At 45.1% G+C, this 22611-nt stretch overlaps 1 protein-coding gene across 1 annotated transcript; it reads left to right on the forward strand.

Annotated features, from left to right (window-relative positions):
* Positions 1-17: 17 nt before the first annotated feature.
* Positions 18-21999, forward strand: kdm2aa (lysine (K)-specific demethylase 2Aa). Its single transcript, XM_071526909.1, has 25 exons — positions 18-53; positions 3588-3726; positions 4612-4690; positions 4998-5044; positions 5243-5421; positions 5823-5929; positions 6067-6160; positions 6776-6929; positions 7601-7716; positions 7841-7989; positions 8073-8364; positions 8632-8709; positions 8933-9060; positions 10105-10228; positions 10501-10629; positions 10736-10819; positions 14246-14281; positions 14630-14735; positions 16122-16739; positions 16897-17068; positions 17153-17425; positions 17556-17719; positions 17813-17959; positions 18951-19169; positions 19267-21999. The coding sequence occupies exons 1-25, from the start codon at positions 18-20 to the stop codon at positions 19446-19448; spliced, it is 3852 nt and encodes a 1283-aa protein (XP_071383010.1). The 3' UTR covers positions 19449-21999.
* Positions 22000-22611: the final 612 nt, after the last annotated feature.

Here is a 22611-nt window from a genome sequence, read left to right on the forward strand (position 1 = left end):
CAGACCCCAAACCACTCATGGATGATTCCAAGCCACGATACAGCAAAAGGCTGGTAAGTTAAATGTGGATTTGGCCACGTTTGTTATGGTGATTTTTGTCTATCACTATCACTATCAAAACTCAACCAAAAGGAGTTCATATTCAAGAAATGTCTACTATGGGTATTTCAGTATATATTTGTTTGTCAAGCATGGCAAGATATTAAAAGAACAGCACGGTTAGGGTCAAAACAATAACCTCATTTTCTGGAATACCTTTGGGAACTATTTCAAATTTCAGTTCAGTTCCTGGCCAGGTGTCTCAGAAAAAAAGCTTTTAAATAATATGATGTGTGCAATTCAGGGCTGCAACTAACGATTATTTTCATTGTTGATTAATCGATTAGTTGTTTGCTCTATAAAATGGCAGAAAATGGTGAAAAATGTGGATTAGTGTTTCCCAAAGCCCAAAAAGACGTCGTCAAATGTCTTGTTTTGTCCACAACCCAAGATATTCAGTTTACTGTCATAGAGGAGTAAAGAAACCAGAAAATATTCACATTTAAGAAGCTGGAATCAGAGAATTTTGACTTATTTTTCTTAAAAAATTACTCAAACCGATTAATCGATTATCAAAATAGTTGGCGATTAATTTAATAGTTGACAACTAATCGATTAATCGTTGCAGCTCTAGTGGAATTTTATTTTGAAGCAGCAAGCTGTTGATTTATATGTTATTACACGTGTATTGTTCGGAAGCGCTGCCTTCTGGGTAACTGTTAGGGAATAGTTCTGAAAAAGGACCCGGTGTGTGTATCTTGTGATTTGAGCTAGACAGTGCGACTTGTGTGTGTGTGTGTGTGCCTGCATGTGTGTAATGCAAGTGCAGTACAGTGTGAATGAGAAAAGGTGCGGTGATTTGTGTCTATAAACATGGAATGGGAATGAAATGAAAAGTGTTGGATATGAGGGAGGAGGAGAGAAGCCTGTGAACAGAGGTTGAGAGGATGGAGGTGGAGAGTGGGAGGGCAGGGAAGGAGGGATGTGTGACGTCGTTCACCGTGCGAGTGGACTGTCAAATGCAGATGGAGGTGGGAGGAATAGAGGAGGAGGCAAGGCTGAAGGAAGGAGGGAGGAGGGAGTCGACCTGTCCTGTCTAAGATATGACTCTGTCTGAAGAGCGCTCTGGGGCAACAGACCGAGGGAGGATGGGAATTGAAGCGAGGGAGGGCTAAAAAAAAAAAAAGAGAGAGAGAAAGACAGGCGGCAGCAGCACTGCAGAGGCGCGCCGCTCTCCGTTTCCCCTTGAACGAGAGAAGAGAGAGAGAGAGAGAGAGAGAGAGGAAGGTGCGATGGAGAGAAGAGGAGAGGTGCTGCTCCTGCAGCCCGGGGACGGAGGGATGTGGGAGGAGAAGAGGAGCGGGAGAGAGAAGAAAGGACGGAAGAGACGGGCGAAGGGCGCGGCGCCGGCAGAGAAGGTGCGAGGTGTGTAGTGTCCCTTTATCTCTCTCCTTCTCCCCTTTTTTTTCTTTCCTCGGCCCATCTCTAGCCCTCTCCCGTAGGACTCTCTCTCCTTTCAGCTTCACTGCAGGAAGGGAGAGAGTCGGAGGAGAGGGGGGAGCGAGAGAGAAAATAAGGGAGAAGGTGAAAGATGGATGGATTCAAATCGAAGCTTCAGCAGCTTGCTATATGTGAGAGAATTGGGAACGCAGATTAAGGGATCTGTTTTGTTTTTTTGGAGACAATTTAAATGTCTTTTCTTTTTTGCTATTGTTCAGGATGTGTGTTGTGATTGGCTTATTCTGCATGGGTGTCTGTTAGCGTGTGTGTCCATTTTTTCTATATTGTGGGGTCCAAATGTCCTCACAAGAATAGAAAACCAGGAAAGGGAGTCATTTGTGAGGACCCTTTTCTAGACCTCATCAGGGTTGGAATTAGATTCAGGTTGAGCTTAGGGGAAGGCCTGAAGGCTATGAATATATATCAGTTGACTCATTGCAATTCTAACAGTGTGTGTGTGTGTGTGTGTGTGTGTGTCGAGCTATGGGTTTTTGTAAAGATGCTGTGTCACTGCTTCCACAGAGCCGGCAAACACCACCACCGCTTTATACCGTGTACGAACCTATACCAGTGTGATGTCTGAACGCCCTTTTGAAAATCTCTCCTTATGATGAAAATCCTTATGATTATCGTGATACTGATTTCAACCAGAACCTCCAAACAAAACCACAGCCTCAGCCTGCTCCTGTGTTTTTGAATGCAGAAATCTCCGGCGCACCATGAGTGGTTGACCTTGTTTCGCTCACTGCTATTCATCAACCCCTACTGACATTTGCTAGTCATATCAGGATTCAACGTTAACATGTTCAAAAAACTCACGGTTCGGTTCATATCACAGTTGTGGGGTCATGGTTCGGATTTTTTTTCGGGAACCGCTTCACCCCTAATCCAAACCCAGATTAGACTCCCAGACTCCGCTCAAAAAATAGTCAGGCAGACGATAACCTTCGTCTGATGTGGATGTTTGCTTTGCTTTTTCTAGCTGTGTTGGATAGCATAGCAGATCTAATACATATGTCACTAGAGATCATCCTCCAGTGGCCATGGTAGGGATAGTCAAAAAAATCAAAGACCAAATCTGCCTGTTTTGGATGAGGCCCACCCTTCAACCTAATCTTTAGTATCAGAGAATGCTAATATCAGCTAAAATATTGATTGTGTTGCGTAATAATATCATGCTTGCATTAAAAGCACCTTCAGTACCTGAAGTGCATACATTTTCAGCATGGGTGGTCCCAATGGGAATCAAACCCTCAACCCTGACCTTTACTCCCATACTCTAACCAATTGGTTTCGCCATAATAAGTTGAAATTTTCAATTAGATAGCTACACTGTGAACTCAGCTTAGTATTTCATCTCTCATTAACGGTTTTAGTGGACTTACTATAGTGACGGTGTGTTTCTTTTCTGGATATAATAATAACGTTTCTGTTTTAGTTAAGAGGCCTACATCAATACATCCACTCTTTGGGTCAATAACCCAAAGCACACTTTTTTTTTTGCCATATAAAACAATAAAAGTGGCTGCCATTGGTTAAATTGACCCACACAGGAGTAAAGAGGTGGGAGAGATTATGGAGAGGAGGGGGAAGGGAATTGGGGATTGGGGGCTCAGTGGAGGAAGAAAGGGATTATCCCTCCTTCATCTGTTGTGACCTGGGACTCCTACAGTAGAGTATCTCTGGAACTTCTTCACTACATAAACTGGTTCCAGTGCTTCAAAATATGAGTTCCCAGAAGATACTTTTTCGGTACTTTTCTGTTTGAATGGAAACACATTTTATAATGCAACTGAGTAAATGCATTTCTGCCTAATGATTGCACTTGATTTGTGCTTTCCATTCATCTTTAGAGTTGACTGTTCCAGCTTTGCCTCCAGTTATTGGTCGATGGATTCATAAAGAATATATAAAATCTGACTCTGAATCTCTTCTTTCTTTCTATCTCCCCTCTTTCCCCATCTGCTTGTCATCTTTTATTTTTTTTTCCGAACCATCTGCCCCCGTCTCTATCGCTTCTCTTTCCCCCGCCTTGTCTCACCCCCAAGCGGGCGGGTACCAGGCGGCGCTACCATGACGACGGCATCTCGGACGAGGAGATCGACGGGAGGAGGATGTTCGACCTGGAGGAGAAAGTGCACAGTCAGAGGTTCAGCTCGGACCGGGTCGTGCGCATGGAGGGGAAAGGTAGCTCAACTGAAACCTAGCTAAAGTTACTAATAGTGCATAAAGCTTCAGTCATAGTGTGTAGTGTTTCCCTGTTTTTGTGCGAAACACTGTTTGTCAGAACTAGGGTTGCAAAATTCTCAATTTTCAAAGTTGGAAACTTTCCATGGGAATTAACGGGAATTTATGGGAATAAACGGGAATAAACCAGGAATTTACTAAATTGAAGGTATGCTCTTAATAGGGAACTTAAATATAGTTGGGGAAAATATATTTTAGCATAATCCTGACTAAAACAACCAGATATCATGCAAGTACAGTTGAATATCTATGCTATTCCTCAATCACATGCACACATAGCACACTGCTTACTGCAGGGCTATTGAGACCACGCCCCCTACATGCACTGTGCATTCCTGTGCATTTTTGAATGGGTTGGGTCGGGGGGATGAGTAATATTTAACTCAACATTCATGTTTTTGTTCTTCAATGAAAGAATTGATTGTTCAGTAAAATATTTAACACTTGATAAAGTTCTACTTACAAATAAATCTGTTTTAATTGTATTATTTTGGATGGATGTCTGCTTATAACAAAACAAATATTTATGCTTGGATATGATACCTTTCCATTAAATTATACTCAATTCCCAGTTAATTCCCATAAATTCCCATAAATAATGGAAATTTACCCCTTTGCAACCCTAGTCAGAACGTTTTTTTTTTTTGTGTTTTCTGTGCGTAATGATGGGCACCGACAGTTTTATGTTGAAAAACAATAGCCACCCTTTTTATGTTTTGTGACACTTTCAAGAGTTTGATAACGGTTTGCTTGACAATTGGATGGAAACATAGTATCTAGGCAACACTTTGATCGTTGCTGTCCATGTGCTCGGTGTGTTTTCAGACTTGACATACGAGTACATCCAGAGAGGAGGGCTGCGGGACCCCATCATCTTTGAGAGGCCCGATGGACTGGGAATCAAGTAGGCCTTCTCTTTATCTTCCTCTGCTCTGTTCCTCTCCTTTCTTCTTTCTCGTCTCCATCTACTTTCCCTTTCAATCTTCATCGTCTTCCTCCAGAAATTACCTTCTAAGGAAATGGAAAAACTGGTTGACTTTCCCCTTGAAGGTCATGTATTTTTAAGTTTTTCCAATGGATTTTTACCCTTTTGGATTTACACCAGGGTCATTTTCTACTCCTCAGAAGATGATATCCTGTGACAGTATTAGTTAAAGAAAGCCAAACATTGTCACCGGCTATAACCTTCTTGTTCTCTTGTTGCTGCACAGGATGCCAGATTCTGACTTCAGTGTAAATGACGTCAAGATATTTGTCGGTAAGTTTCCAGAGACTAACCATAAAATATGAAAATACCCGAGATAAAACAATGCGATTCGTCTCCCGAGTGTCGAGCTTGAGACCCCGATAGAGGCAGAGGGACGTGAACCGATGAGACCGGAGGCTTTGTGTTCTCAATTCAAGCGATGCCTTTGCAGAGACTGACATAGCCATCGATTATTATCAACGCGTATAGGTAGCCGACGCATGGTAGATGTGATGGACGTGAGCACGCAGAAGGGGACGGAGATGTCCATGGCCCAGTGGAGACGCTACTACGAGACCCCCCCGCCTCAGAGGGAGAAGCTCTACAACGTCATCAGCTTGGAGTTCAGCCACACCAAGCTGGAGAACCTGGTCAAGAGACCCGCCACAGTATGTACACGCAGTTCGCGAATGAACGAGAACTCATTTGTTTTCGCTGTCCTTAGTATTGTCTTAGCATTTTGGCCAGCCAGCAGAGTAAACAAGGAAGTGTCTGAGCAATGCTGAAAAATAATCAAATGGACTATTATGGGAATAATAGGGAAAATCCCAAAACAAATCAGGGGATTGGGATATATCCAGTAGTTTTTGGATAATTTAACTACAATTTGAGGAACAAACAAGTAAGGCATATTCTCTGATAGTTGACTAAAGTGTTATTACCGAAATTGAAATGGTAATTAGCCTACTTTTCCCAGTAATGAGTAGTGTTACTGTCAAAGATATCTCTACCCAAGATATCTCTCTCTCTCTCTCTCTCTCTCTCTCCCTCTCTGTGTGTGTGTGTGTAGGTGGATCTGATCGACTGGGTGGACAACATGTGGCCCCGTCACTTAAAAGAAAGGCAGAGAGACTCCACCAACTCTATCACCGACATGCAGTACCCCAAAGTACAGAAGTAAGACCGCGTGCTGACGATGTAACGCCGCACCCCATCTTCATATTCACATTTTATTTTATTTTTTTTTATTCGAGAACTCACCTGAAATTCACTTGACATTCGGATGGAAACATGGCTGATGTCCGTCTCTCTAGATACTGTCTGATGAGCGTCCAGGGCTGCTACACAGACTTCCACATCGACTTTGGCGGGACGTCCGTCTGGTACCACATACTGAGAGGATGCAAGGTGGGGACACAGACAAAAAATAGCAAGCCTTGTTTTAGCTTAACCACCATGCACCATTTTGGGGTTACTAATTTGAAAGTTAGAATGACCTGTAATTTGGTGACCCATCCAGTTATCCATCCTGGACCATCAATGTACCCCATATTTGATTTTCCATCATTTTGAGCTCCTTGACCGCTTTCCCTCCAATGGCTTTTTCATTTATGTACTGATTGACCCAAGGGGCGACTGCAAAATTTGTACAATTGACCAGTATGGATTATACAATACCACCAGTATGCAATAACCACACGTTCCAAAAAGAAAAGACAGACCAACCATATGTGTTGGCATTGTTTCATAACAGACTTGAAGGTTAGACTTTTTCCCATTTTTCCAATTTGTTTTTAGCAACTGTTTTTCAATCAATCTATCCTCCTTTTCCACCCACATCTAATTCCATAATCCCACTTATTAAAACCAGACCAGCTGCCAGGAGGCATGAAGCTGTAGCATGTCTGTCCTCTGAGATACAAGACGATATTCACAATGATACCACACACAATAAACAACCACAAGGCGACGTATTTGTTCCCCAGATGTGTTTTTCATTGAAACGTTCTGGTGTGTTGTCAGATTTTCTGGCTGATCCCTCCCACCCCCCAGAACCTGGAGCTCTATGAGAACTGGGTGCTGTCGGGAAAACAGGGAGATGTTTTCCTGGGAGACCGAGCATCCGACTGCCAGAGGATCGAACTGAAGCAGGGCTTTACCTTTATCATACCCTCAGGTACACACACACACATTCACACACGCTGTATGCTTGCATTATCAGAAGAAATTAGTATTTGAAATTCATGCAATGTAATATCAATATACACTACCAGTCAAAAATTTGGACATACCACATTTTTCTTTATTTTTACTATTTTCCGCATTTTAGAATAACAGTAAAGACATCAAAACTATGAAATAACACAAATGAAATCATGCAGTGACCAAAAAAAGTGTTACACAAATCAAAACTATCTTATATTTTAGATTCTTTGAAGTAGCCGACTTTGCCTTGATGGAAAGGCAAAGGCTTTGGAAAGAAATTCATACATCACACAGCCCAGGTGTCAACTTTTCTTTTTGTATTTGTCTAAAAAACAAATTTCAAGCAGAAGCCTTTAGATCAAAATGGCTTTAAGAGAATGAAAAACATAGTGCATTCAATCAGGTGTGTCCAAACTTTTGACTGGTAGTCTACATCCAGATTAAACACAGTATGGATATGAAATGCATAACACTAAATCTGGAGTGTCATCTTGACTGAGTGTTAGTAGGATGCAGATAGAGCACAGGTTCCTTATCAAACTGGAACGCAGCCTACAAATCAACTGTCCTATTCTACCAGAAATTGTGTCTTCTGACATTCGTTTTTGTTGGAATATTTGTGTGTGTGTGTGTTCTATTCAGGTTGGATCCATGCTGTCTACACCCCTGTGGACACTCTGGTGTTTGGAGGAAACTTCCTCCACAGCTTCAACATCCCCACCCAGCTCAACATCTCTAATATAGAGGACCGCACGCGGGTTAGTGCAAACACACACACACACACACACGCTACAAATCAAAGGCAGTCATCTGTTTTTGAAATGGTCGATGTGGTAAACCCCCTTGACACCCCCCCCACCACCACCACCCCCACCCCTGCAGGTCCCTGCGAAGTTTCGTTACCCGTTCTACTACGAGATGGGCTGGTACGTGTTGGAGCGCTACGTCTTCAGCATGACCAGCACCTCCTACCTCACACCGGAGTTCCAGAAACACTCCCTCGGCATCGGTACGAACACGCATACATTGGAAAAATTGCATTATGTTATCCTTCAAATCCCCCCCCCCCACCCCACCTCACCTCAACGTGCCGCCCTCTCTCCGTCTCTCTCCCCCCTTCCCCAGGTCTAAAGAAGCCGGCGAACTTAGAGCCGGCGAACGACCAGGTGAAGGAGGAGGAGGAGGACGAGGAGGAGGAGGATGAGGAGGAGGGTGGCGGCGGCGGCGGTGGTGAGGAAGAGACTTCGGCCCAGCAGTCTAACAAGCCCGGAGGCAAAGTCTATCTGACTCCCTTCGAGCTGGAGGGGCTGTGGAATCTGCTGGGCAAACTGGAGGCTCTGCCCTCTAACAAGAAATGTGTCCCAGCGGGGATACACAACGCCCCCGCGCTGCTCACACACATCAAGGTTAGGAGATGGGGCGCGAGTGTGTAATGTGAGTGTGTGTGTGTGTGTAGTTTATTTGTCCTTGAGAGATTCAGAAGTTGTCACAAATGTAGTGTAAATTACCCAGAAACTGGATTTGAGGAGGTTTTTTTTTGATGGCCCTTACACCAGAAACAAGGCAGTGGTAAACATGTCAGCTGTCCAGTTCAGAGTTTGTGGTTCTCACTCTCTCTTCTCCTTTCTCCTCCTCCTCCTCCACCCCTCTTTCTCCTCTCCCCTGCCCTACAGGCCCTACTAAAGGAACATGCCAATGACGCTCCCAAGCTGTCCTACACAGGGAAACCAATTGTCAAGTGGCCAAAGAGGGTAAGCAGCCTTGAGTGACGCGCAGAATCATCATAATAACATCAGTCGTGATAATGATATGAGTGGTGATGATAAATAAGATAGCAAGCCCATTCCAAATATCACTTTTCAGGCTTTGAAGGGTCATTAGTATGAATTATTATTACAGGACGGGCTTTATGAAAAACGATAAAATAGACACCCAAAAAGCATTCGAATTTCTTTTTCTTCTCCTCTCCTCCAGCCATCGTGGTATCAGCCGCCGCCTCCTCCGCCGCCGCCTCCTCGTCCGAAATTGTCCACCACACCTGTGGTCCCGCGGCCGCAGAAGCCGGCCTCCTCCATGTCCGTGCTGAGGCGACGCAGAGTCAGGTAACACCACGTGTGTGTGTGTGTGTGTGTGTGTGTGTGTGTGTGTGTGTGAAATGTCCTTGAATTCATTGTGAAATGTGACCTGCTCTATCATTTCCAGTCACATTGACCCCTCAAACCATTTTGAGTTTAATACACTGTTGGAAAGGAGGAGGATTTAAGCTTTCTGGTGATATCAAAATTATCTTTGTACTCCACAGATTGAGTGAGCAGCACCTCTTGATGTCTTGACTGTTTCCAAACTATGTTTTTGAGAAAAATGGCCTCAAAGTTTAAAGTCAATTAATTAAGTGTTAAAAAGTAGTCTGATATTATATCAGTCCATTGCGCAATATTTAATAATATCAATTAAATTCAATGTCTCTCTCTCGCTCTCTCACTCTCTCACACACACACACACACACACACCATAGTAAGGGGAGAGAGGGACGGGGAGAAGTGTTGCCAGGTTCATAGCGACAAAACCCTCCCAGTGCCAATTAAACCCAACCCATAAACAGTCCAATGATCAATAAAAACTAGTCCAAAATAACAAACCAATAACAAAACTCCACAATACAACCCTGACAAACTTTATAAACGGAATTTCACAATATTTTTTACACAAAATCTGTTGAAACCCCAAAACAGACAAAAATCACGTTTATCCACAAATGCGCCATGGCGACTTCTGACTGAAAATGATAGAACGCGTCACAAACGTTCCTTGTTTCTCTTCAAATACTGATGGGCTTGACAGTTGTTTGAATTACACTAATCCATTTACCTTTGTTTCTACACTATATCTGGGATCAACACAGGCAGGATATGAATGAACTAACATGAGACCGACCCATAGCATAGAAACAGCTGTCATCCTGATGTGAGAAACGGTCCCGACAAGTCACCAACTTTTCAGCTTTTCTATTCTTATGGGGACGTTTGCGCCCCACAAGATGTCAAAGATCTTATTAAATGTCAGTGTGTGGGTATATCATTTTAATATTATTACTCACATGCTGTTTTCCTCTTTTTCCCCCCTCTCCTCTTCCTCTCCTCCGGCAGGTGTAAACGCTGCGAGGCCTGTATGAGGCCGGAGTGCGGCGACTGTAACTTCTGCCGAGACATGAAGAAGTTCGGAGGACCCGGGAAGCTCAAACAGACCTGCGTGCTGCGACAGTGTCTCGCTGTGAGTGTCTGTGTCTCTGCGTGTGTGTGTGTGTGTGTGTGTGTGTGTGTGTGTGTGTCTTTGTGTCACAGTCACTGGAATTCGGTCAGAGGAAGATGGCCTTTTTTACTCTGTAACTCCAGTCCCATCCGAATGAGGCTCTGATCTTGTATCTCCTACCCTCCTCGCCGGGCCTGCCTCAGTTGTGTGTGTGTGTGTGTGTGTGTGTGTGTGTGTGTGTGTGTCTGTGGTGGGTGTGTATGCTGTCTAACTTGCCCCTCTGCCCCCCCCAGCCGGGTCTTCCTCTGTCAGCAGTGTGTGAGGTGTGTAAGGAGCCCAACCAGGAGGAGACCGGAGACCCCGCCCTCACTCTGATGGAATGTTCCAACTGTGCCCAGATCGTCCACCCTGCCTGCCTCACGGTAACACACACACACACACACACTCTCTGATTGACACACACACACACACAACTCTCTTCACTACATTCCTAACCGTCTGGTGTCTCTCCATCTCTTGTCTCTCCAGGTGCAGGGTGACGGGGTGGTGAACAAAGACTTGCCCAGCTGTTGGGAGTGTCCAAAGTGCGTCCAAGGAATCACCGACCCAGAGGTATACAACCTTCCTGATTTTCTTTCCGTGCGCACACACACACACACACACACACACACACACTCATTCAGGGATACCTATTACTTCCTGCATGTAAATACACCACCACACACAGCCTTCTTAATCCCTGCACACTCACGCTCCCTTAACCCGGCGCACACACACTTGCTTACAGTGTGTCAAAGCTAACGGGTGTCGTGTCTCCTGTCTGTTGTGTTTATTTTTTTTTGTCGTTTTTTTTTATTTTTATTTTTTTTATTATGATTTGTTTTTGTTGGTTTATTATTTTCTATTTATTTAACTGTAATCCGTCAGTCATCAGGCAGTGATGAGTCGTTGGTTGTCGGCCACCAGCAGCACGTCCGCCCCCACGGCCCCCTGGTCCTCAGGCTGGGCCCCGGGCCCTCTGCGTCCCTGGGGGGTCCCGTGGGCTCCCAGCAGGACGGGGAGGTGGTCCGCTGTGGTTTCCTCCCTCCTCCTCCTCCTCTTCCTTCCTGCTCTTCCTCCTCCTCAGCCTCACTCCTATTGGTGGCGGCCCCTCTGCCTTCTCAGCCAATCAGCTCGAGACTGGTGAGAGGCGCCGCCTACTCTGCGTGTCTCCATCCGTTCGTCGCGTGCTCCCCCCCTCCCCTCCCTTTTCCTTCTCATAATTTTCCGACGGTAGAGGCACAAGTCTTGCTCTGATTTATTAGAATTCTGATTGAAACTAGATTGTTTTGTAAGAAAGAATTCTGTTTTTATATTTTGTGCAAGAAGAGCGCCTCTGCTCTTTAGCTGAGTATTTCTGTGGCTGCCCTTTGGGAAAGCAGCGCATACACCAACCTTAGCCACATTTTCTAAATTATATTTCTTATGGCTCAAGGCTTATCTTAAAGGATACTGTGTAGGCTAATTTTTTAGACAATATCTAGGCACAAGAAAAGGCCATAGCAGCAAACAAGGAAAACTGCACAATCTAAAACACTGAGCTGGTAAAGCCACCCATTACTCCAGTTTTACTTACTCCTATTACTCCACCCCCAACCCAGGTTCAGGGGTGGAGTGGAGACCCCGAGAAACATTACTGTATTCGCCTGCTGGAAGGAAAAATGAAGACTGGACAGTGAAGTCACTAATTGTGTCACTTTGGACACAGCATAGGATGCTACTCATTGGAATCTTAACAGTGTTGCCACTGACAATGCAACCAAAGCAACATCTTAACAAGGCGTAAACAAGCTGTTTTCTGAGTTGAAAACTTCACTCATGTACACACGTTTAGAGTGATTTGATGGTAGACCTGACCTGACTCCCAAAGCTAGAAATAATAAATGATGCCGTCAGTAGAAATCATGGAGTTGCTGCGTTGACAGTGAATGGGAGACCAACTTTGTGTACACAATGAAGAACGGGCACATTTTCTGTCCACACAACTATGTATTAAACCATACGAGGGGGGTGGACAAAAAAAACAGAAACATCACATGTAACTAAATCACAATTGCAAAGGCAGCTACACCCGTGAGTTTTAATAAGATGGATGGCATGTGTCAGCTTTAAAAGAGGTCTGACAGTCACCGTTTTTATACTTGAGTTTTCAAAACAATATGAGGCAACAGATTCAGAGGCGAATTGCAGATGCATCCGTCACAAAAACTGAAAAATTAGGTAAATATTTAAAAAACTACGGTGGCCAGTCAAAGCCCAGCAGAAGTGATAGGACACTTAACAAGATAGTTGAACACCATAAAACTACAGCCTCAAAAATGACCGCAGAATTGAACGTCACAAAGTTGTTTTTTAAAGTCAGACTCTTTCCACAGCCTCCCCCAATCCACCAGATCTAAACACCACTGAACCTTTATGGGAAGTAGATTTCCACCTCCTTCATCCCTCAAAGAACTGGAGGTTTTCCTTCTTGAATGAAGGTCCAGTATCCCACTATTCAGGACTTGATGACAGCAGTACAAGGACGATTGAAGCTTTTCTCAAGGCAAAGGGTGGCCCTACGACTTCTTAGGTAATTATTCATGTATTGTTAGCTGTTTCCTTTTGTCCAGCCCCTTTATTTGGCTGTAAAATTAAAGTCTTTATTGGTTCACAAATTCAGTTCAATTCCTTTGCTCTTGAGAGTCTAGCTTTGGGAGAGGCTTGTTCCACAAAACATGGACAGAACTGTCCCAAGAGTGTAGGGATAACATTTTCTCTAAGGGAGGAAATGGGGGGGGGGAATGATCTTGCTCGGCAGCCCCCCCACCCCCCCCCCACCCCCCTTCACCCGACCTCTCCCTGGAGCAACGCCTTCATGTGCCATCATCACCACGCGTCCATCCGCTTGTCCCCCACCATCCATCGGCTCTTCCATCACTGTGCTGACTGACTTGACCTACTCTTGTTGTCTGAATGGCTGACTGTCAGACCGGCTCCCTAGCTGAATTGACCCGAGCGAGGAGAAAGGAGGCAGAGGATAAAGGACGGAAAAGGGGGTGGGTGTGTTCCACATGCGGCTGTTGGCACATGAGTGCTGTCATTGCGTTTCCTGTGCAGCGGGCTGCATGCACTGTGAAATGGAAAAGAGGGAGGGAGAGAGAAGACTGTTTTCTGTTCCATGTCTATCATTGTTTTGCAGCAGTCATACGCATGTCTGTGTTTGGCCGATATCCGATTTTTTTAATATATTGACCTGAGTAGATTTTTGTTTTCTGACCACAGCGAGTGAATATGATTTTTTATAATTTTTTTATTTAAGATGGCCAGTGTGGTGTGGGAGTATTTTACTCTCACAGTTTCGGGAGTGAAATTCTGTAAAACCTGCTATGAAGTCTGTCTCACCCTACATTAAAGGAACAGTTCACCCCAAAAAATGAAAAGCCACCCTCTAAATGTTTTAGTCATTTTTTTTTGCCCTTTTTGGAACTCTGAAGAACTAGGACTATTTCAGTTCTTTTGGAGACGGCAAAACTCCCTATTGCTAGACAAAATTCACCGGTGTTCTGAATGATACAAGGGTGAGGAGATGATGACCAAATTTTCATTGGGGGTGAACTATCCCTTTAAGGAGCTGCTAACCCACCTAAAAGAATGTTATTAGTCTGGCTTTCACTGGAGAGTCTTAGTGTCCCATGATGGTCTAAATGCCGTTTCAGAGGCTTTTCCACCCTGACAAGAATGAAATATATAAATGCTCAAATATAGATGTTGAATATTGACATAAAATATTGGCAATTGGCAGCTTCAATCCATAAATATCATCCTGCAAAAACCCATATTGAGCATGCCCTAGTCTATTCTAGGGCATGCTGTGTCACAGAAATCTTTACCGGAGAACCCTCCAATCCTCTGAGAAAGAGGAGAACCAAGGAGCTGAGAAAAGGCTTTTGAGATTCTGCTGTCATGTATTTTCTTCTGTCATTTCCGGTATTGACATTTTTTTTTCCCTTGTCATAGCAGCCGAAAGGGGACAAGAGCAAAATGCTACCAGTGGTAAGTGATTTTTGTGGGACAAGACACTGGATTTAATTGCTGAATGCATTTTTGAATGAAGGCCTTTTACGATTTCCTCCTTTGTCTCTTCTTCTCCATACCCCTCTCTTCTCCTTCCCACATCCCTTCCTTCCTTCCATCCTCACCTTTGTCCTTCCATCCAACAACCCCACCCGTCTTTAACGTCATCATCCCCCCCCCCCCCCCATATTTTCATGCCTTTTATCGTTATATCCTTCCTTCTCTCTACCCTCTCTCCCGTCGTTCTTTCCTTGTCCTTTCCATTTTTCCTTCCTTCATTTCCTCCCTCTTCCATCCTTGTCTCCCTCCTTTCCCCCGACTCTCCAGAAGCGGAAATCTTCCTCCCTGCTGGACGCTCGTATCGCTAAGATTTACAGACGACACAGACACAGTCGAGACGGAGATGACTCCGCCAGTGACGACGATGATGAAGGTTTGTCAGCCTCTGTATTAGGGCTGAACAATTAATCGAAATTTTATTGAAATCGCAATATTTGTTAAAGGTGAAATGTGTCAAAATAGCATTTTAAATGAAATATTGTGGTGCTGCAGAGATGTCCTGGCCTACACATCATATTCTACAGACTGAAGAAAACATCTTTGTTTGGTACAGATCCCCGCAAAAATCACACCATAATCATTTTAATACGTTTTTCAGTGAAAATGAGAATAAAGATGTAAAAATGATCATTCCCTCTAATATCGCAAATCATATCGCAATTGCAATATCAGTCAAAATAATCGCAATTAGATATTTTTTCAAAATAATTCAGCCCTACTCTGTATCTAGCGATGCATGTGAACCACTTTTTGTCTAAGTACTGGCTGACACAGACTACTCCCAATCCATTACTTTTACAGTTACTTAAAGTTACTGAAGCAGTATTGACGTAGCTCATTAGTTTGGGGTCATTTGACACAAATTATTGACATATAATCGATTCTCTTCATTAAAGAGATCAAACATCCTTCTTTTTTGTTAAAAAGGGCAAAATGTATTTACTTAGATTTTTTATTTATCATATTACACAAGACTCTTGGTATGTTCTAAATTTTTCAAATTTCTATTTTTGCATGCCTATGGGCCTAATATGTGATACCAGCACTGCAGCGGTGCAACTGACAATTATTTCCTTATTGATTAATCTTAACAACTACTTACAACAAACTTCTGCAATTTAACACTTTAAAGTTTAGTGACATTTCATTCCTAAATTTCATGTGGAATAAGTTGGTGGAATCCAAAGCCCAAATAAAGTTGCAGCATTGTGGCTATCACTACATGTTGCATTCCAGTGTACAGACCAGCCAGCCTTACTATTGTAGCACACCTGTGGAAGTCGAAGAGCTTATGTTTTTTTTTTTTTAATCTCAAGGCAGCTTCTTGCTCTGCAGGGATTCATTTAGACCATTGTAAAATACAGCTTTGAGAAGAGCAATTCAGCAATTAGTGGTCAGCCATGTCAGCTTTGTATAGTAAACAAAGCACCATATTATTGGGTTTCTGTTTACAGTATGTCCATACTGGGGATTGGGCTTTCCACAGCTGTGTTCAAAACAAAATGACACATCAGTCATGTCAGTATCATTGACTAGGTGATTTCAGTCCTACAGCAATGACATTTGCCTGTTGATTTCAGCAGAGTCCATTTGGTCCATTTGATCTCCAAAATAGCTAAAGCATATTCAGCATAAACATTTTTTGCTGACTCGAGGCCAGGTATGTTTTTGTAATCACTTTACTCTGACTTCTTTCTTCTTCTGCATTCTCCCTCTGTCTGCCCCATTCATCCATCGGTCCATCCATCTGTCCCTCCAGCCACTCGGAGAAGGAAGCTGGCTCTCCAGGCCCGCGGGGGAGGCCACGCCTCCAGGAGGGGATTCAGTGCCAACAGGAGAGGACTGCTGAGAGGAGGCTCCGCCCACAGAGGAAGCAGAGGAGGTCTGGTGGCCGGCGGCTCGTCTGTCCTAAAGCTAAAGCGAGGCATGGGAATGAGGGAGGGCGGACGGAGGGGGAGAGGGGTGAGACTGCGCGGAGGCTCCAGGATGCAGAGGAGGGGCGACGAGTCCGAGGAGTCGGACGACGACGACGACGACGACGACGAGGACGACGAGGAAGAGGAGGAGGACAGCGAGGACGGAGACAAAGAGCGGCGCCACCGGAGGCGGAGGCGGAGGCGCCGGACCGACGAGGACGACGAGGACGACGAAGACGACGACAGCGAGGGGCAGGACTTCGAGGAGGAGGAGGACCTGGACACGCTGGAGGACGAGGAGGAGGAAGACGAGGAGGAGGAGGAGATGGAGGAGGACGGGCGCTGGGATTCCGACCCAGAGCCCCCTGTCCTCTTGGTGTCTGATCTCAACGATGACCTGCTGAGCGGCTCCTACCTGACCGTCACACTACAGCGCCCCCACAAGACCAAGAGACAGTCAGGTAAGGCTTGGCTCCCATTTTTATATATATAATATTCAAAAGTAAAATAAAAATACAAAGTTGGCAAATACATGAGTAGGTAGGTGAGGTAAATGAGCTTATATAAGTAAACGTGAACGAATAAAACTACAACCAGGGGTAACTTGTCCCCTCTCAGGCTCCATCGTTCCTAAGCTCGAAGCGGCCATGGGTCCCAGGACGGGCGCGGCGGGCCCCGGCGGTCAGCAGGGCTTCGTCCAGCGCAAGTCGGCCCTCTCCAAACCGTCCCGACTGAAAGGCGGCGACGGCGCCCTCGACGGGACGACCCCGACCGCCAGAGGGCCCGGCAGGTAAGGAGCCCAAACACAACTTTTCTACTCGGTTATTGAGGGACGAGTGGCCGTATGACATGTGTGTGTCTGTATCTCGGGCAGGCCGCGTCTCCGGGGCAACCCTCACCACGGCGACCGGGGTGCCAGGGACCGCTCCGCCTCCTCCTCCTCTTCGGACGAGGAGGACGCCGCCGCCGCTCCTCCCTCCTCCTCCTCCTCCTCCTTCTCGCCGCCGTCCCTCCTGTCGCTGCCCTCCTTCAAGGACGTGGGCAACGAGCGCGGGGGGGAGAAGGAGGTGTGGGTGGCCGTGTTCAGATACCTGAGCAGGGCCGAGCTGCTGGCCTGCATGACGGTCTGTAAGGCCTGGTACAAGTGGTGGGTCTCACACACACACACACACACACACACACACACACACACACACACTCGAAATCTGCTCTTCATATATAAGCTCATATCCCCAACACTGCTTGCGGCTACACCCAGCATGTTTCGATGTGTGCAGGAGCTGCGACAAGCGTCTGTGGAGCCACGTGGACGTGAGCCGGTGCAGCCCGCTCAGCAACCAGGCCTTGGCGGGCATCATCAAACGCCAGCCCACCTCCCTGGACCTGTCCTGGACCCCCCTGGCCAAGAAACAGCTGAACTGTCTGCTCACCAGGCTACCAGGTAGAAACGCAAAAGACGGTAAACGCGGCCCACGGAGTTGCCGAGAACGAATTGCCATGAATGTGAAAAACCTCTTTCTCTCTCTCTCTCCAGGTCTGAGGGAGCTGAGGGTGGCCGGTCTGTCCTGGTCCTGTCTGTCGGCGTTGGTCTCCCCTACTCTGCCCTGCCTCCGACTGCTGGACCTGCGCTGGTGTGAAGGCCTCAAAGATGCGCAAATTAAAGATATCATCACCCCGCCTGGTTAGTAGTAGGGTTAGACTGATACTGGATCTAAAAAATCGGAGTCAGTGCCTTCTACCTCCGACTTGATGGAGGTTCCTCCCTGAATCTGAGTGTTAGTGTCCCATGATGGTGATAAATGCTGTTTCGGAGGCTTTTCCTCACTGATGGAAAAAAATTCTGTTCTTTTTTTTTTTGTCATTTTGTGATAAAATTGTCAAATTTAAAGATACTAAATATTGGCACAAAATATCAGCTAGCAGCAGATTAAAAATATCCTTATCTTTCTTCATCGGCCCATATTTGATGAACCCTAGTTAATAGTACACGGACTGTGTACTAGTACAGTGATTCTCAACCTTTTTCATATCAAGGACCCTAATTTAGTCCACATTAGGGCCGCGGACCCCCATTTGATGAGATTTTGTCTCTCAGACGCAAATCTGAGAATATTTTTATTGTTAGATATGATTTTGTCCAGAATCCCATGACTATCTGTATTGCAGGTAGAGAGATAACAGTGAAACTATGATCAAAACAGTCATTCTTCTACATTCTCTAATTGTGTTAACTTCTTGTAAATTAAATAATGGTGAAGTTTAACCATTCATCAATTTCCTGGGGACCCCCTAGAACCCCCTCAAGGACCCCTGGTGGTCCCCAGGCCCCACGTTGAGAACCACCGTACTAGTAGACTGGCCTGCCTGCAACTGTTAAGAGTTTCAGTGTGGAAATCAAACCAGACATCATAGATCATTTTTAGGAAAACAGATGTTTTTTTGTTTTGTTTTTCCCAGCTTGGTGTACTGATAGAAAAACTGTTTATAGTTGTTTTTCTTGATTGTTTTGTATACTTTTTGAAACTACTGAGCAACTGCCTTAACATGCTGTAGAGTCGTAATCGTGGGTCGCTATGTTTAAATGCTGCCTATATTTCTTATTTATTCTCCTTTGCTCACTATCTCTGGCTTTCTCTCTCTCTCTCTCTCTCTCTCTCTCCCCCCCCTCCCAGGTTCGGAGTCGTCCCGCAGCCGGCTGAGGAACATGGCGACGCTGCGTCTGTCCGGCCTGGACGTCAGCGAGTCCACCCTGAGGCTGCTGCAGCGCCACATGCCCCAGCTGGAGCGGCTGGACGTGGCCCACTGCAAGGAGGTCACCGACGCCTCCATCGCCCTGCTGGCGGCGGCCGGCACCCACACCCGCAACAACCTCACCGAGCTCACGCTGGCCGGTGGGTCTTTCTCATCCCGTGCGTTTTTCTAAATTCGCCGATAGTTTCCTCACTATCATACAGGTATCTGACCCCCCCCCCCCGTCTTTCCCTCCAGGTTGCAGCTACCTGACGGACGGCTGCCTGTCCTACCTGAAGCGCCTGTCCTCCCTGACCCTGCTGGACCTGAGAGGCTGCAAGGGCATCAGCAGGCGAGGCTGCGACGCCTTCATCTCGGACCTCTCCCACCTCGCCCTCTACTGCATGACGGAGGAGAAGCTCATCCAGCGGATCGACTGACGACAAGGACGCCTTGTTAACGAGGCGCGCCCGTTCCCGTCAACCCCGCACGAGGTGGGATAATTCAGGGATCCTTCAGCCTTTTTTTGAAAAGTGGACCAAAATTTGAGCGGTTCGAGTCTCCCACCCCGGGACCCAGTCGAGCGAAACTCATCTCGAGGATAGAGGAAGGACGGTCTATCGATTCCAAGGCCTCTTACACACTAGAGGTTCAAGATTTTTCGGAAACACGGTCGTGCCTGACGCTCGCCGCTTGGGAAACTCACCAGAATCCTGAAGGAAACAGAATGAAAATGTATCTGCAGTGTCATTACATTGAGGGCTCTTTGTAAGACCCCAGTGATTCAGAGAGAGTACTTGCTGAAACTTTTTTGGTAAAGTTTATCCAAAACTCTTGCTCATTGGCTGACCTTGTGTTGGGCCTCCAATGACAGAGCCGGACCAAAGCCATGAACTCAAGAGTTTGACCTTTTTTGAAGTTTGACATGACAACCATGTTTGGTGGTAACTGATGTTTTAATGTTTATAATGTTAGGTATCTCACCATGATGCTGCTGTCAGGTGAAAACCTTGTGATAATCTACCAAGATTATTTTCTAAAACTGTGTGATGACTGTTCAGTGACATGATTACTGCATTTGCATTGGAGTCAGTAGCCGCAAGCGAATACTCAGCCAGTAACTTTTATTTTGACAAGACAGCGATTACTCACAGCGACTTATGGTAGTATTTAGCAATAAGGTAGAACAGTCTGTTGATGGAGTCTTGAGTTTCTATAGGTACTGGTCTTTACCTAAAATACATCACTTCCTCTGCACCAAAGGATTTTTATCCTGGAAACTGCTACCAGCTCACAGGTGTTTAGAACAGTGAATGTCAAAACTTTACTGAACCAGTTATAGGTTGAATCACTATTGTCATGTCAATCGCCAATAGAGAGTAGTAAACTGAAAACCTAAATGAAAATGTCACAAATTATTACTTGAAGTTGTCGGAAATGAAGACAAACTTGGCATTAGATTGACCACTAAGCGTTTTTGAAATCATTAGACAGGTTTTGAAAGGGTTATTATTAAGCCCAAGGGTCAAAAAACTTTTCCCAACCCACAGATGACAGTGTTGTCCTTCAAAACACGAAAAGCACCAAAATTTGAGTCATAAGGTTTTTCACCTGACAACAGCAGTATTCACAGCAAACACATTTCAGAGAAGGGCCAATAGTAAAACCCAGGATTTGGGGTCCATTCAATTTCAGTCGAGTCAATCTGGGATAGATCAAGGGGAATGCCGCCCCGCATGTGTTATTCCTGTGCCCCGGGACGGTTCAGACAATACTCGTGAACACGCACCACTCTCTCCTAATGCTCGAAACTGGAGAAATGACCCTTGAATTTGTGACGTCAAATCTGCCACTGCTGCATACACAAAGAAAGCGACGCTGACTTTGTTGACCAATAAGATTTTTTGTGAGTTCTTGAGGTTTCAATTCTGGTCCATACCTGTTAGCAATGCTAGAATATAAACTTCATTTTAGTGTGACAACTCAACTTAGCATCTTATAGCACAACGTCAGTGACCCCATCCATTGTCCTATGGAGCAGCTGCTGATTTTACATCCCAGTGACATCACAAATTCAAGGGTTCTCTCTGATTTCTAGCTTTAATGTCTAGCTGGACTGTCCTGGGGCACAGAAATAACGTGAATTCTTAAAATGGGCGGCATTCCCCTTGAATTTAATTCAAGATTCAAAAATTGCAAAGCTCTTGTCATTAAAGCCTCTTAATATCTGATCTACAAAGTAATAATTGACAATGAATGCTGCGTCAGAACTGAGTTTCACTTGCCAATTTAAGTCGATTGAATGCTAATCACCCTCTACCTTGGCTGACATTCTATCCATCACTACAGTCTCCGTCTTGAGGTCCTGGCTTTGGTTCCACATCCGTCCTTGTTCGTTCTGTTGTTGTCTTCTCATTGGACTGAATTACTCGTTTGTAATTCAAGTCCAATCCCCCCCCCCCCCACCTCGTCGCCCAGAACAAACCTTTGATTTTCACGGGAGCCACTGCGTCACCGACCGGGACGAAAGAGACGACAGCGAGTCCTGCCTCTCCTCTGAATATCGCGGAATCCCAAGCGAACAGCGGGGACTGTTGGATCGGACTGAGCGGAGGGAAAACAGGGTGGAGAAGTCAAAGCTGGAATAGATGTTTTTGTTCGATTTTTTTTTTGCTATAGAAGCTCGGTTACATTTTTTGTATCGTGACTATGAAAACGGCTTGACTGTGTACAGACTGTGACGGGGGATGGAACACTACTTGTTAGCACATATCATTAAATCTATCCCCCTATTTTTTTTTATTTGTTATTTTTTCGTGTATTATATGTCGGCATGCTGGTGTGTGCGTACCGTTATTTACGCATATGTATATGTGTGTTAATTTGTTCTGTTTCGTCCCGGGTTGAGGACACTCAATTTTCTGAGGCTTTTGACCATTTTACTTGTACATTTTTCCAGGAAAAGTGTGAAAAAATTGTAATAAAATTGAAATAATACATGGCCGTGTTTGCGTCATACTTGAGTTGCGAATTGTTAAGGAAACGTCAAAATGACTTCCCCAACAGTGAAGAGTTCAGGTGATTCTGTACAGCTGCGGGATGCATCGCCTGACATTATTTATGTAATTATTCTTCAGGGAATGGGAGAAAAGGCAGGTTTGATAATGATAATAATAATAATAATAATAAGTAGAAAACATGAGGGACCAGCTGTAGGGACTGACTCAGCCTAAAATCTTTGGAAATAATCCACTCTGTCAAAAAGAAATAAATGACATCATTGGCAAGGTTTCCATGCAGACTACAAATGGAAGATCAGTTCATTGGGGAAAAGGGAAAAGTATGTCTTATTAATGCATTATTGTACTGCATGTAAACAGAGTCGTGGATACATTTGAGGAAAGATGTTTTGTTTTGTTTTTTTCCAACGAGGGTGCTAATTGTGGGTGGGAAATATTCCAATACACAACCACAAGTTGGAAAAAGGTTTAATACACAACAGTTAATCATAAGTGAGAAACTGTGTGTGTGTGTGTGTGTGTGTGTGCGTGTGGCTTTTTGACCCAGTCTTTCTTAAAGGATAAGGCCGGTGTTTTTTAATGC

The sequence above is a fragment of the Centroberyx affinis genome, unplaced genomic scaffold, assembly GCF_046629955.1.
Source record: "Centroberyx affinis isolate AG114_WGS23_722 - 3 ecotype Tasmania unplaced genomic scaffold, CSIRO-AGI_Caff_v1 ptg001478l_1, whole genome shotgun sequence".
NCBI classification, from domain to species: Eukaryota; Metazoa; Chordata; class Actinopteri; order Beryciformes; family Berycidae; genus Centroberyx; species Centroberyx affinis.